Source organism: Ambystoma mexicanum, chromosome 1p, assembly GCF_040938575.1.
Source record: "Ambystoma mexicanum isolate Mex_15411 chromosome 1p, UKY_AmexF1_1, whole genome shotgun sequence".
NCBI classification, from domain to species: domain Eukaryota; kingdom Metazoa; phylum Chordata; class Amphibia; order Caudata; family Ambystomatidae; genus Ambystoma; species Ambystoma mexicanum.
In genome coordinates, this window is record NC_090921.1 from 466,261,375 (window position 1) to 466,276,501 (window position 15,127).

The window sequence follows — 15,127 nt, forward strand, 5'->3', positions numbered from 1 at the left end:
CTAATTCAATTATTTCTATTTTGTTTATAAATGGCCCTTTTGTTCAACCCTGTGTGTTTCTTGTCCCAAAAGGGGTTAAAAGCAGTAAAGAATCTGTTATTAGATTGGGGGTCCCAGATTCATAATAAGAACTTCATTAAATAAAGGAAAATTGTGTGCACCTGGTTTGCGGTGGGTGGAAAGTTCCCCTGAATTAGATGTTGCCTGATAAGAACATCCTATAGCGAGTGTTACGACTACGCTACTTCAATGTTCTGCATCGCAAAACTAGGGGGACTGAGGTTGCAAGTCCTGTCCACTGAAGGTCAAACCCTGTGGAAATAGATCTTCTCTCACATTCACCTGCTTAGTCGCCTACTTCCTGAGCATGGAAAAATGGTCCTGACACGATTGGGATTTTCTCCAAGACCAAATTGCTTTCATGTTCTAAGCTTGGGAATCCCAGGCATTGACCAGTTTGCAGCCTAACAAAACTGCAAGTGAATTAATTTGCCACCAGTCTCCCTCTATGGGTGAGTTTGGGAGACTTGTTCATAATCGAGTTGGACGAATTCCTTTATTCATGATTACTTCCACTAATCGCAGTGGTCCTTCACGCAGTCAAACAGCCATTCTAATTGTATCATCTTGAGCAAGGCAAATTTGATTCTCAAAGCTTCTGGCTCTGTCAATGGCACATCCGGTCATGCTTGCAACCCTTTACAAATTGTTATCCTGGAAAGGAAACAAAATTTTACATCACGACCTAGCGTTCAACCTCATTGACCTCCCTCAAGAATGCATAGGTGGATTATCGAGGATCAGATACCCTCCAACAAAAAAAGTTACAGCATGAAAAAACAGCGGGACTTGTGGGCAAGTAACAAGATTAATCCTTTCTGCTCTCAACCACAGCGCATACTTCCTTGCTTGCTCCTCTGAGAAAATAGTGGGCTGGGTCTCTTCCATAAGGGAGCACCTGACTGCACTTTCCCTTTACACTCTTGCACCTTAGCTTTGGTCTCAAAGACTCATAAAGGAGTTCAGATTGTTTCCTCTGGTGCACACAGTGGCCCCGTATCACAAATTGAATAATTAACTGTCAAAGCTATTGCGACCTCCGTTTGAGACCATGCAAAAGGCTCATGTCAAATTCTGTTACCTGGAAGGCAGCATTTGGATGCCATCAACTCTGCCATGAGGTTGGGGCGATTTAAGCATTGTCTTCGCAACTGCCATTTCACATTTATTAGAGGGACAGAGTGCTCTTTCTGACCAACCCAAAATGTATGTCAAAGGTTCTTAACCTCATTTTACCTAAGTGCACATCACGCTCTTCAATGCGCCTACCACTCCTGGAGGAGTTCTTTGTAGTACTTGAGGACTCTCTTCACTTTCGAGTGATGTACTGACTGAACTAAAGTTGTTCTCCAGTCCACTCAGCTATGTGTAGCGTTTGGACCCAATGGTAAGAGTAAAGGCATCTCAAAGGCCTCATCTCTAGATGGCAGAGGTCAAACGGGCGGGAACTAAAGGGTACCACGTTCCCTTACTTTTCAGGGACTTTGTGACATGGAGTACCGTTACACGACTGTAGGGAAGGCCCCCTCTGTTTTACATTTTTGTTTTAATTTTTTCTTCTCCCCTGCTGGGAATTTGAACTTGGGCCCTGCCAGTAACAATCCAGTGTCACATCTAATTACGCTATCTCGCAGGTGCTGGATTGGCTGTGTTTATTCAGTGGACTGCTTGGAACATGAAGAGCCCATTCCCAAGCAGTCAGAAAGCCCAGATCGTCAGCGATCTGCAAATTGCTGTAGACACAGTGGTATTTGCAGGTAATGGTGGGGGGGGGGGTTGTGACTATAGGCATGGACATGTCCCTTTAAAAGGTTGAAATGGTGAGTGAAGTGAATGGGAGGCTGCATGCCGAATGGGACAGTGACCCACTGATTAATGGTGGCCATTTAAATGCATATTCTTTCCCAGTGTTTTTTCTTCAGTTTTACTAGAACTGTTGTAAAATACATCATTGTGGGGTGGAGTGGTGGAAAGGCAAGACCCAGGTATTGGGCATTTGTATAGTGCCTTATGTACCATTGATATGATCGCAATGCGCTGTGGGTTGAACGCCCTCAGGGACCGAGTCCAGGTCTGTGGCGAAAGAAGGGTAGTAAATAGTGCTTGGGTGCACTCAGTGTGTGTGCAGCCAGTGCGGTTTACCTGGTGTGTAGCTGCATTCTAATGCTAGGCGTGCTGCAGTGGTTGTGAGATCAGTAGACTGTGTGCAGCAAGGTTGTTTACTTTGACATCTGAATTCTGTCAGTGGTTGAGCTTCACTGGCTGCCTATTGAGAAGCAGATTTTTTAAAAATCTGTGTGCATTGTCCATCGTGCCTTTTACAAGTTGGGGCTGAAATATCTTCAAGCTAAGTTTCCTCTGTATGTCCCCTCTCGTCACCTTCATTCTCAGTCGGCCCTACTGGTCCCAGTGATGCAGGTCAGACTATCCTGTATGGGTGGTCGAGCCTTATCAGTGGTGGCTGCTAAAGCCTGGAATGCTCTGCCCCATTCTTTGCATGCCAGCTCCGATTACCTAATATTTTGCTGTTCTATTAAAACCTTATTGTTCTAGACTCTGAATAAAATTGTGGATCCTTTTGCTGGTGTAGCGCCAAAATGCAACTTTCGCTCTATAAATTTAGATAACATAACATGGAGTGTAGGTATGTGTACAGCTAGGCCAAAATTGATTGACGGGTATAGCTGCATTCTATTGTTTGTTGGTGTAGAGGAGAGAGCAAGCATATCGGTATGAGTGTTTGTGCTGACTGTTGGGAGACCCCTATTCCTGATTACCTTCCAGTGCCTGCTGAGCTGACTTTATTCTAGAGGTTTGGTGCATTAGTTCTCCTAGAGAAATTCTGTCTAGTCTGACATTTGTTCTGATTACCAGGCTTGAGGTTGTCTTTGCTGCTTGGCAGTGTCATTGGTGGTGTTATCCTAATCTTGAATGGGTTAATTGAATTTCAGGTCTGTGGTCGTCCCTGTCTCGTTGCGTTTGCCATTGTTCATTGGATGATACCTTCTCATCGTGTAGTTCCATCCATTTCTCTTCTATCGGACTTATGAGTACTAACTAGATTCGATGACTGTTGCTCAGTGTACCCAAAGGTGAACAGAAAGATGGGAGTGACGGGGGGGTTAACATTTGCATCCCTAAATGCATGGGGGGTGAATCCACCAACTTAAACTGTCATTACTAACTAGGGAGTTTTTAAGGACTAAGCTTTTTGTCCTATTTCTTCAAGAAACACACATGAAAAAAGGGGAGGAACCAAGGGGCTGGGGTAAAGGGGTCTCTAACATATACTGGCCTTACTGCTGGAAAGTGGGGTATGAATTGGTGGTCGGGCTGATGGTGAGTATGGGGGAAGTGGGGGGAGCAGATAAGGGGGTGGGGCAGAGGAACATCATTCTACTACTTCATTTTATTTTACACTTTGGCCACTGCTAGATGGTGGTCATCTTGCATTGCTTTTTGCCATGTCAGGAAAGGCAGACTGCTTCCTGGCTGGCCAAAGGCGCACTGAACTTGATCTGTCACATCTGTGACCGTTCTAATGGGGCTGCTGCTTTAGGACACTTGTAAAGGGCTATTCTACCATACAGACTCTGAGATTCCTCCATTCAGGTGGCCAGGGAAGGGCTGTCGCTTTTGGATTCCTACCCTGGAGGTGGTTGAGCGAGAGAGGATCACCTGGCTAGGATCACCTGGAGTTGTTCTCATGGGAGTACCCTAGATGAGACATGGTATCCTCCCCTTTCCAGTTATCCATCACTCTACTCTCCTTCAGCCTTTGAGATATTGTCATTACTGTCCTGTTTCCCCCCTCCCCATTTCCAACCGGTACTGAGATAAAGAGAAGGCGTCTGAGAATTGAGAATTAAGCACATTATCTGGTTTTCTACAACATGTTTTTCCCCTTTTTCTGACAGTATTTTACCCAATTTACCCACAATCCCTAGGGAACACTACAACTCCCATAATTGCCTTTGCCTTCTAAGTTGCCCATGTACTGAGACGAGGAAGTCAACCAGGAATGATGATTACCCATAGGGATAACATTGAAGAGTGGAAGGTACAAACTGAAGCAGCCCTACCTACTCTATGGCCATGTCCCATTAACAAGGCCAGGTGTAGTCGGGTATGGGATTTCAATCACCAACACCTGAAGCTTAACTGCCCAGCAAAGTAAAAATGGTGGGCAATGATCTTGGGATGCAGTGTGGACCAGGGGGAGCCAAGAAGCGGGAAGCTGCAGAAGAATGCAGGAGTGTCTAGAGGAGAGAAGAGTGGCGAAGGGCTGGCCCAGTATGCGTGAGGGGCTGCAGCGCAACTCGGGAGCTGTCTCTTCCGAGAGCCAGAGAAAGGCAGATTCTAGCCTGCTCGCCATGTTCCGCGAAGTGCTTGTTTCCCTGGGTAAGGTATTGAAGCCCAGGTGTCTGAATAGGCAGCGGAAGAGACACTGTCCCAACGCGGACTGAAGTAGAATCCCAAGAGAGCATTGACCGGTGAGTTTTTAATGTGGAGTGAAACCAGGTGCGCATATGAAGTTGAAACAGTAAAGAAAGAAAGCGTGCGAGCAGCACAAGAGGGAAACATTGTGACAAATTGAATCTCCCAAGAACGCTGAAAGGAAACGATGCTGCTGAGGGGGAGCTGGCGAAGTGGCCGCAAAATCTAATTGTTGAAATAAAGACAAAGATGAAAGCAATTATGGGACTTGCAACTTGAGAAACAGGAAGATTAAAAATTAAAGCAACAAAGGAAAGATTTAAGCATGCAAGAAAAGCTACATTGTTGCATGCAAGGCTACACGTTGAAGATAAAAACATTGAAGTGAAATCTTGAATGTATTTAGGCGTTGAGGGAGCCGATGAGAAACAAAGTAACGGAGCAGTGCCGTCTGAGAAGGCACATTGGTAAACACTTCCTAAAAGATAACAGAACAGTAAACAATGAAAGCAAAATGTGTTGAAAGCCATTGAAGGAAAGGGCACGAGGGAAAGAGAGCATGCAGAGATCCCGAAAGGCTAATGTGAAAATGAATTGATTTCTTTTTGTGAAACGAGGAACAGTGTGGCTGTGGGCCCATCCGAATAAACTATATGCCTTTGTGAAATAAGGAACAGAGTGCTTGAGGGCCCGTTCTGTGAAACCAAGTGCAAGAGGCACAGACATTGAAAAGTCAACCCTGTTAGAGTGGTCACGCATATGGGTGAGAATACAGTGCTGTCACAAAAGTCTATGGCAAGGTGATGATCAGGACCCTGCTGTCGGAGTGGTCATGCATGGGGATGATAATACTATGCGGTTGCGACTTTCTCCGACAGGTGAACATTGTGAAAGAGAAGTACAAAGGTTGGGAAAGGGAGTTCTCCTGAAGCTCTGTAAAGCAGAGCTGTTTAGCCATGTCGAAGTATTCGAAAGACAGGCAAGGGCAGCCTGTGAAAGTAACTAAGAAGGAACTTTGCGAATATCTGTTTTTGAGAATTGTGAAGCCGAGTGAGGAATGCCCGAAAGAATCCATTGAGGAGAACTGTGATGCATGTTGAACTGACATTGAAATAGGCGAGGGAAGCCTAACAGATTTATGGGCAATCTTTGAACTGTGCATACTATCCATCTTGAAGGAACTTGTAACTTTGTAAGAACCCCAGTGAACCGAAATTGGGGAAGGGAGTGGTGAGCCACTTTCATTGCCATTCTGACATTCTTTTGATACTCTTTATTTTCATACATTTTCCCACACTTGGTTATTGTGAAACGTGAGGGCAAGTATAAGTTTGACACTTTTCCTTTGTTTGACTGACTGACCTGGACTTCCTTTTGACTTAGTTTAATGGTCAAGACTTTTCCCCATTTAGAGATAGGGCCAGTCAGGGAGTCTCCAACCACTTTTTTAAAAATAAAATAAAGGTTTTCTAAACTGTTCTTTTGTGTCTGTGTCAACCTACTGATACCATGCCTGTCTCACAGTGGCAACATGGAGATCCCTGCATACCTTTGTGCAATTTTACTGCATCGACAAAAAGATGGTTGTGGAATCCAGTGTCAGGCGAGCAGTCCTGCGAAGTCTGTTCTTTTGAGGTAAGCCTTTCTTATTATTCTACCGGTCTGTTGGTGGTTATTTACTGTTTTGTAATCTATTCAACAGCATTTGAATCTGAAATATCCAATGCTGGAGAAGGAAAATGTTACTTACCTGTAACTACTTTTCTCCACCATTGGTATCTTTCATAGATTCACATGCATTCCTCCCTTCCAAACCTGCATGAGGCTTAATACAGGACTTTCCATGTGCTAAAAGAATCTGAAGATGATCTCCAGGGGTGGGGGAGTGAGGGGAGGGGGGTTATGGTCTTCGGCAAATTATTGCAAATGAGTAATAGAATAAAGTGAGTGCAATTTCTTGTCTTTTGAAACTGCTTCTTCAATGTGCCAAGGATTGCCTACCCGTTAAAAGGGAATGTTCAACAGCATGTGAATCTATGAAAGACTAGCGATACTGGAAAACTGTAGTTACAGGTAAGTTAGCTTGTCCTCATGCTTGCAGATGGCACAGGATTTTCATTTTGTTCTGCAAGGAATATATGGCAATTGGGGGGTGTCCCATTAATGTATTTCCTGTTGTAAGGCAGCACTTCACTTTGGCATGGTGAGTATTTGATTGCCTTATTAGTTTTGAAGTGGTATTTTACCCTACGAATCATTGTTCAGTATCTTTTTTTTAAAAAGGTTTAGTAATTCCTTTTGCTCAGACTCCCTTGGTTCTGCAGTGGGACCTTAATGTGGTACTTGCCCTTGATGGTTACTTCTTTTGAGCCTTTACAATCTTGTCCAATCACTTAAAACTCTGCATATTAAAACATGCTATTTTTCAACAACTTCAAGACAAAGTACAGCTTTTTCAAGGACTTGTCCTGAGCAAACTTGTCTACTGTAAGATTTTCCTGAGCCTTTCTATATTCTCCACCAAAAAATTGCAACTGGATCTGAACAGGGCAGCCAGATTTACACCAGCACTGAGATTGCTGCACTGGCTTCTGAATAACTATTCAATGCTATTTGCAAACAGGGGTTAATTGAAAAAAAGGCCAGACTTCTGGACTAAACTGCAGAAGAGAGTTGGGATCCACTCGTGCTCAGACTTCAGCATACTTGTTCAATGTCCCTCTGGGAATTTCTGGATTTAGAACTGGCTCCAGTTAACATGCACGATATATAGGACATAAGGCACTCAGTCACACTGTCTCTCTCTCTCAAACCATCACACCTGCTAAGCCCTCCCGTTCCACATTCCACCCCCACATCCGAGGAGTGTATACTATCCCCCACATCCCCACCCCTAAAAATAAAACAATCACCCCATGACAGTCCTTGAAATGCAGTGGACCTAACTGTGCTTTTGTGAGTTGGGTTTCCCTGTACATCGCAGGGACGACTCATTCCTGCATAGCCCTGTGCCACCACTGCACCATTCTCATCTTTGAGGCCACCCTCTTCACCCACTTCAAGCAGTCTCACACTCTAAGGATTGGTTTTCATCACCAAACTTCACTCTTTAACAACTCACAACCTGACTATTAGTCCACTTGGCTCTGTCCTCAAACAGCACAGATGCAATCAAATATGCCTTTCTCCTTACCTCTGACAGGTTTGAGCCCCCTTGTCTCAGAAATGTTTGATTCTTTATTCTTAACCAGTTACTTTGTTTAAACATACCACCATGTCTTAGCATGAAACCTTTTCTTTGACCAATGTTAGCACTCCTCCACACATCTCAACAGGTCTGTGTTTACTTCCAGGTTCCCATATGCTCCCAGCATTCCGACACAAGTTCGCAAACTGGTATATCCCCTTCCTTGCTAAAAAAATAATGTGTAGCCCCACTTGTTAAATTGTATGGTTGTGCGACTGGCCCACATTTCTATCAGGAAAATATTTTGTTCCAACCTGGAAGTCCAAGTCATCTAAATCGTCCACTTAAACACTTTTATGGCCGAATTCTGTTCGGGGCTCTGCTGTCTATTTAGGTACCTCAAATCTTTACTTCTTCCTTTGGGTTTATACATTGGTGACCTTTTTGTGGATAAAACAACTTCTACTGAAGTGGTTTTGACTAGTTTAGACCAGACACGGACCCTTTGTTACACACCTTCAATATTTTGCAGTTTTTGAGGCCAACTTGATTGGCCGTTGGCCAAAACCTTTGTTAGGCTTGATTAGAGGGCTATTTTTGCCCTGCCCATGAATAGGTAAGATTATCTAGACTAGACCCAGATTCTACCGTCATTGGTACTGGATTTTTCGGAGAACGCTGCAGGTTTGCTTACCTGCTGTGCAGATTTTTGGTGCCAAAAAGCTTATGCTGATCATCAGCCATTCTGGCTGGACAAGTCTCTCTGCATAAGCCCCTGTTTGAATTTTTGGTATCGGGACATCCCTCATGTAGAAAGATGCTGTCGCCTATAAGGATATTGGGACCCCAATACTTGCTTCTCCTATTAGTTGGCATGCACATCCTGCATCACCTGACCATAGTCTTCATCGTGGGACTGTTTTCTGATGGTGCTCTTCTCTTATTTTCCTTTGAAATGTAGGAATCGGTGTTGCTGGGTTCTTCCATCTTCCTGGGGCTATTTTCTGTCTTTCGCTTCTGGTTGATGAGGCCAACACCTGTGAATTGTGATTACACTTTTTTTTCCATTGTTTGTCCAGAATTCCTGGGTGACAAGATTCTTTAAACACATCTGAAAACAGCACTGACCCATTGGCTTTCCCTGAACCATCTGTTTGGGAACCATGGGGTCATCTTCAACTCTGCACTCTCCTTCTCCCCTCACATCTCTGACGTCTCTAAGAAGTCACACTACCAACTGCACCTCCTTAGAGGTATTACTCCTTTCTCCTTCCTCCAGAAGCTCACTGTCTCCAGAGCCCTGGTCCTCTCCAAGCTGGACTACTGTAACAGCCTCTTTCTAAATCTGCCTGCCTCTACACTCCGCCCTCTGCAACTTATCCAGAACAGGACTGCGAGACTTGTCCTTGGCCTCAAGGCCAGGGATCGTATCTCTCCAGGACTGAAATCTCTGCACTGGCTCCCAGTGGCTGCGATGATTAAGTTCAAAACCCTCTGCATTGTACACAAGGCCTTCTGGGGTCTGGGACCGAAATACCTTCAACTCTCTCTTCCTAAATATCTCCCTTCTCGAGCTCTTCGCTCATCTCCCTCCAACTCCCTTAGGGTCAGTCGCTTCTCCAAGCAACGAGTTGGTGGCAGATCACTCTTCAGCAAGGGTCTCTCTCTCTGGAACAGCCTTCCTGCCTCCCTGAAACTTGAGGAGAACCATCTCCGGTTCCGGAAACACCTCAAAGCCTTCCTCTTTGCTTCTGCTTTCTCTCCTCTCCTCCCTTGCTGAATTCCTGACCGAAATTGCACTTGTTACCTGGCCACCCTTTTTGATCTCTGGCCCAGGCCCCGTCAATTACCCACCTGCACTGCCTCCCTGGCAACCCCGACACTTGGGGACAGTTTTTTCTGTATCCCTTCAGTCCCCTTACTAGCACTTACATCTGCACTTCCTTGCACTTACCACTAGCTGGCTGTTTGTGTCATATTTATTCCATTTCCCATGTACTGCACTTCCCCCCCTTACTTCCCCCTGTGCACTTTTCCTTTCCCCCCTTCCCATGCACTTGCGCGATCAGAATGACACCTGGACTAGTAGGATCGTTGTCTATCCTCCCTTTGCCCCCCCCCCCCCCTTGCCTCGTCGCGCCTTGAAACACTTGTGTATCGCCGCATTATAAATGCCATATCATATATCATGCCTGTGATTGCTTACCTCCAGACTGTTGGGTTATCCTTAATACTTGCACTTAAAGGTCCCCATGGTCAAAGAACTCAGCAGGTGCCCTTCAACTGCATTTTGCCAAAGATATCCAGTGGGCCGAATTCTGCTATCTTTTCATACTCTTGGTGATGATGCTGCTGGTTCGAGAATCTAGCACTGGAGCTCTTTGTGAGGTGGTCTCTGGTGTCCTTTGGGGTTGATTGCTGCATTATCTGCAGATGTGTAGTAGGCTGGTACCTACCTTTATTTTCCCTTTACCCGGGCAGTTCCAATTGACCTTGACCTGTTTAATACAAGTGGGAACTTTCACACCCAAAGTGATTCTTTAGGTACTTGTCTGCCTCTGGACGTTCTTCCTGGGCTCCCTTGTGTCCTTGAATTTCTAGGGCTAAGACTAGCATTGTAACATAAGGGATCGAAATTAAGATTGGATAACCAGGAGCTAAAAGCAGGTCCTGGCTATCCTTCAGTGAACAGGAACTACAACTGGAGAATGAGGAGCTAATGCATAGCATTCCATAAATCTATTTCCCATAAGGTGCAAACGTATCGTATTGTCCATTATTTGACTCATTAGACCGCATTACAAGTTTGGCAGTATTCTGCCGGTACTCTGTCAAAATACTGCCAAATGTAATTACCGTTAACGCCACTTGGTTCTGTGGAGTTAGCACAGAATTACAAGTGGTGGTAATTCCCCATTTTTGCAATCCAGAGGACTCCATTGGGTTTTTTGTAGGTTTACTGCCGGTGGAATTCTGCTCGGTAAATCTGTTTACTTTTTTATAATTTTTTTATTTTATTATTTTTTAGGTAAAGTGGAGGATATATCTCAGCAACAAGCTGGAGGTGAATCCTCCACTTTTCCAAAAATCGACAGAATGACCGCCAGCTGTAATACCACCAGTGGTAAATCCGACAATTATGATTAAGCAGTGCAGGAAAGGTTTTGGTAACAAAATTACCACCACTTTCTTCCTGCACTGCTAACCTTGTAATGAGGCCCCTCTATTCTTTAAAATGTCATGTCATATAGGTGTGCCCTGATTTTTATTTAAATATTGTCCCAAATGCAGTGGTTAATCCATATAGATCTAGGCATGGGGAGCCACACTTATCTCTTGGTAGCTGCTAGTGTCGGGCTCACCAGGCTCTTCTAGGCTACAAGCAGGAGCTAAAAAGCTCCCAGCGTCCCTCAATTTCGAGCCATGAACATGTGGCACAGATGTTGTATACATATTTATGAAAGCTTGCATTGCACTCCTTCCTATGAGAACTTTCTTGATGCAATGTATTACTATAAAGCACTACTGTATTTAGTGGTGTAGGTGAGTTGGTGCTGTGAGACTAAACGTACTGTAAGGTTTGCTGGCCTCTCGTTCTCAAGTGTGCACCCCACCTCCGTCCTACATTGAATTTGTTGCCCATTTGTATTGATCATAATGCTATGTGTAATCTAGAGGTTTAGCATTGGTGATGGTGTTCAGTTTTGCCATTTGGATGCCTGGTAACGTTTTATCACTCTTTATTATCTTTGGTTACCCTTTTCTTCCCACCCCTTGTGTGACTGTGTACTATGCCATCCCCAAATAACGAGATTAAATATTAGTATGAGTGAGTAAAGTTTAAATTGACATTTACTGTTTTTTGTTTTTTACATTCACTGTGTGGCTAGTTGTTTCACTTCTAGTAGTTATTTTTGCTTGCTAGCTATTCTGTGACAATTGATAAGTGTGTATTTTCAGTACACCAGTGTGAGTTTTTTCTTTGCTTTACTGTGTTTTTCATAACAGCTATCCTTCCCCTGAAGTTAAACCAGACTGCTCTGCCACTGCTATGACCTTAGAGATCTGGCCATGCCTTTTGGTTGGAACAGCTGATTCCACAGCCCTCACCAGAGGGTTGTGCAAAAACTCCCTAACTACCCTATTAACAGGTTCAACTGAACCTTTATGCTTTATTTGAATGGAGACAATAGTATGTTGCACTACTTACTCTTCAAGTAATCTCAATTTCTTACGATTTCAGTTGCACACTATTATCCATTATGCATGCTGACTGAAATTCCTCACATTGAAATTCTTTTTCCGAGACCTGCAATACTACTATTGTGGTTGCCTCATAGACACATGTGCACCAATATAAGTCTTATTCTGAACCAACCCACTCATGGGCCCTCTGTCAAGGCCAGCTTCTCCCAGAGCCATTTATACACTGCCATAGGTCTTCATGGTAGATCCAGGTTCTAGTGGGATTTCATTCTTGCGTGAAATCCCCCCACCACCACTCTTGGGCATGTCATCAATACCATTGCCTTGCACATCTTTTTTTTGTTATTTTTTTTTAAAGAGCATTATTTTTAATTTTTGATTTTGCATACAAAATAGTCACAGTAAACTGTGAACATGGAGGCAAGTTGGATAGTTAATTTTGATTCAGATCAAATCTGCTTAGGAGTCCTAAATCGAGACAATCCTAAACATCTAAACAAATAAATTCCACTTGTATATTTTCAAGGGCACTACTTTGCCTCACTCTGGGCATATGGCATTCTATCAGGCAGTTAGCTATATTTCCTACCGAGTGTTTCAGACCCGAACTTGGTCAATGATCCTCTTTCTCTAATCAAAGGTAGATCTTCTCCTCATATTTGTTACCTATGAAACCTTTGCTCTATTTTGCAAAGTCAATCAGTGGAGACTACATACTACAAAATGTGATATTGAGATTTTCTCCATTGTGCCTACATCCCATACTCGCCACCTGCATTCAATGTTCAGAATATTCTTTGTCAGACTGGGACTCCAATGTAATATAACAAAAAACAAGGGAATACAATGACCAAGAATAAGGTGGAAAGCCTACAAAGGTAAATTCTCTCTGTGGTTTGAAAGCAGTTTGCCTAAACCAATGAGGCGGACATAGCCTTGGCTCCACCCATAACGGCAATTTTCAGATTCTTCACAGCAAGTCTTATGAAGTCTTTGCTCTTGCTTTTCTAAATATATTTACCATTCACATGATTTGTTTGGCAACATTTGCCTCAGTCGATTCAACTCTACCTGCTGCACATTCGCCCTGTGTCCTGAAGAGCTAAGTCCTAGACTGTAAACACATTGTTTTCGCACATGAGATCAGCATGGCAGAGGAAGACCGATCTCAGGAGACATGCAAAATGTTAGGTAACATTTGGAGCAGTACCCTTTGGGTGTACTAAACCAACTTTGACCTGGCAATGGGAAACCAACCTTTGGTATAAGTCTGTTCTACACAGGTTGGTAGTGTAGCTGAGCAGCCAGGCTCATCTCAAGAGGGGTCAATGTGAGCAGTAGGGGAGTCGCACAGAGATTCACAGTGACAAGCATCCAAATAAACACTTAAACTCAAGGTTTCTTGATGAAACAATTATTAATTTAATTCAGTTTGAATAAGCCTTCTTCAGAAGGGGCAATATAATAGCAACACACAAATGCACTCCAAAATACACACTTAGTTTCTCTACATCAGCAAATCCCCATTTGGGATGATACACACTTCCTACACCCTCTGGTGACTTAAATAACTAGGACACTTTGGACATTAATGGATCACTGGTATATTTGGAACAGTACTGAGATGAGTGTTAGAGATTTCAAAATAAAACAAGAGATCGCACAAATATTCTGAAGCAGGTAAGTACTTGTGAACCCACCGCCCCCCCCCCCCCCCACCACATGCAAAGTAATTTAACCCTTTCCTGGCGGGAAGGTAAGACACAAGCAGAGGAGAGAAGTCATTCAGGGAGCCAGGCCAGCCACTGTCAATTGGGCAAAAGTGTAGGTGAGCTGAAGCACTTCTTGCAGATGAGTACATGTCTTGCACAATGTTTTAGAAGTCTTTGTAGAAAAAGTAGAATCAAAGTAGGGTCACAATCTGGGAGGCTTGCGAGAGGTAGAAGATGCAAGCAACTCTACAGAAGAAACCAAGACCAGTCTCAACTGAGATCAAGTAAGACTACAACAACAAGAGGTAAGTCAACTCAAACTGTACAGTACCTTTGGTTAGAAGAAATGTTTCCAGCTGGCTTCTGTTCCTGTGTGGCTCTGCAGATCCGGTTGTTCCGGTGCCTCAGTCGTGGGGACAAGAGGGAGGACTTCTAGGGACTCCTGCAATACATCAGGACGGTCGGCGACAGAAAAGGACCAACTTCTATTCAGCAGCAATTCGCGGTTTCAGCTCCTCGCGTCTCAGCAAATAGCACCACTGCGGTCTCATGGATACCACTCTGGACTTTCCTCGCTTCTGGGATCCAGCACACTGTTGAGGTGGCTCAGGCTTGGTCAATCCTGCTTACTGAGAGTCCGTAGGATCTTCTAGCAGCTCGGGTCTGTCTTAAAAGTGATGCACTCCATTTGGTGTTCCTCTCCCTGGCACTTTGATTCCAGCAGCAGTGGAAGTACAGCCAGCTCCGTGAGGATGGCCAAACGAGTTCACTTTGGAGTTGATTGGTCCCACTAACTCAATGGGAGAAGTCGTCCTGCAGGGCTTCTCTAGTCGAGGCGAATTCTGAGCTTCAGCACAGCAGCAGGGCTTCATCGGGCAAACCAACAGTCCAGGAGTTGCAGGCATCTCTTCCAAGTTTTTCTTCAGGTTCCTTCGTCCACTGGTCGACTCTGCCTTCCAAGCCAAAAAGCCTTGCCTTTTATGCAGGTTTCTCCCCTTCATTCCAGCCTAGCTGTCAATCACACAGCAGGGTGGCTGTCCTTGCTGGACAGCCAGGCGGCCAATCAGCTTTGGGTGCATTTCTGTAACCAAGGGGATTAAGCACAGGGAGTTTTGGGCACCTCCCTCACTTCTGTCCCTGCCAGACATACTGGAGCCAGAGGCGGGCTTCACTCTTGAATCCCGCCAAAGACGAAACAAACAAAGGGACCACACCTGGTTTGGCGCGCAGAGTAAATCTCAAGAAGGATCTTTCCAGCAAGAAATGGCGATAAAACACCGGTCACACTTTGACAAAATGGGCACCCGTGGATGCCTTACTGCAGCTGCGAAGGCAGCCCGCAGTGTAAACATACAATGGTAGTTAAACGTAAACCACTGCCACCAGCCATTAATTGTAGAAAGGGTAACATAAAAGTGGAGTCCAGCAGAACTCTTGCTTCTTCACACTCCAAGAAATGTGAGATGCACACTTCTCACAAAAGGAGGGCTTCCTCAGTAGAAAGGGCTGCACCTCTAGTTACAAA

At 44.4% G+C, this 15,127-nt stretch overlaps 1 protein-coding gene across 6 annotated transcripts in view; it reads left to right on the forward strand.

The window, feature by feature from the left end:
* The window catches only part of CRTC1 (CREB regulated transcription coactivator 1), a 1,230,699-nt gene that overhangs the window by 989,408 nt on the left and 226,164 nt on the right, over positions 1-15,127 (forward strand). For 3 of the 6 annotated variants that reach the window (XM_069649310.1, XM_069649312.1, XM_069649316.1), the window contains one exon: positions 6,022-6,132. The exons of the other annotated variants lie outside the window; for them this stretch is intronic. In XM_069649310.1, the coding sequence (XP_069505411.1) occupies positions 6,022-6,132 (111 nt within the window). The remainder of the gene's footprint in view (positions 1-6,021; positions 6,133-15,127) is intronic. 6 annotated transcript variants of the gene reach the window in all.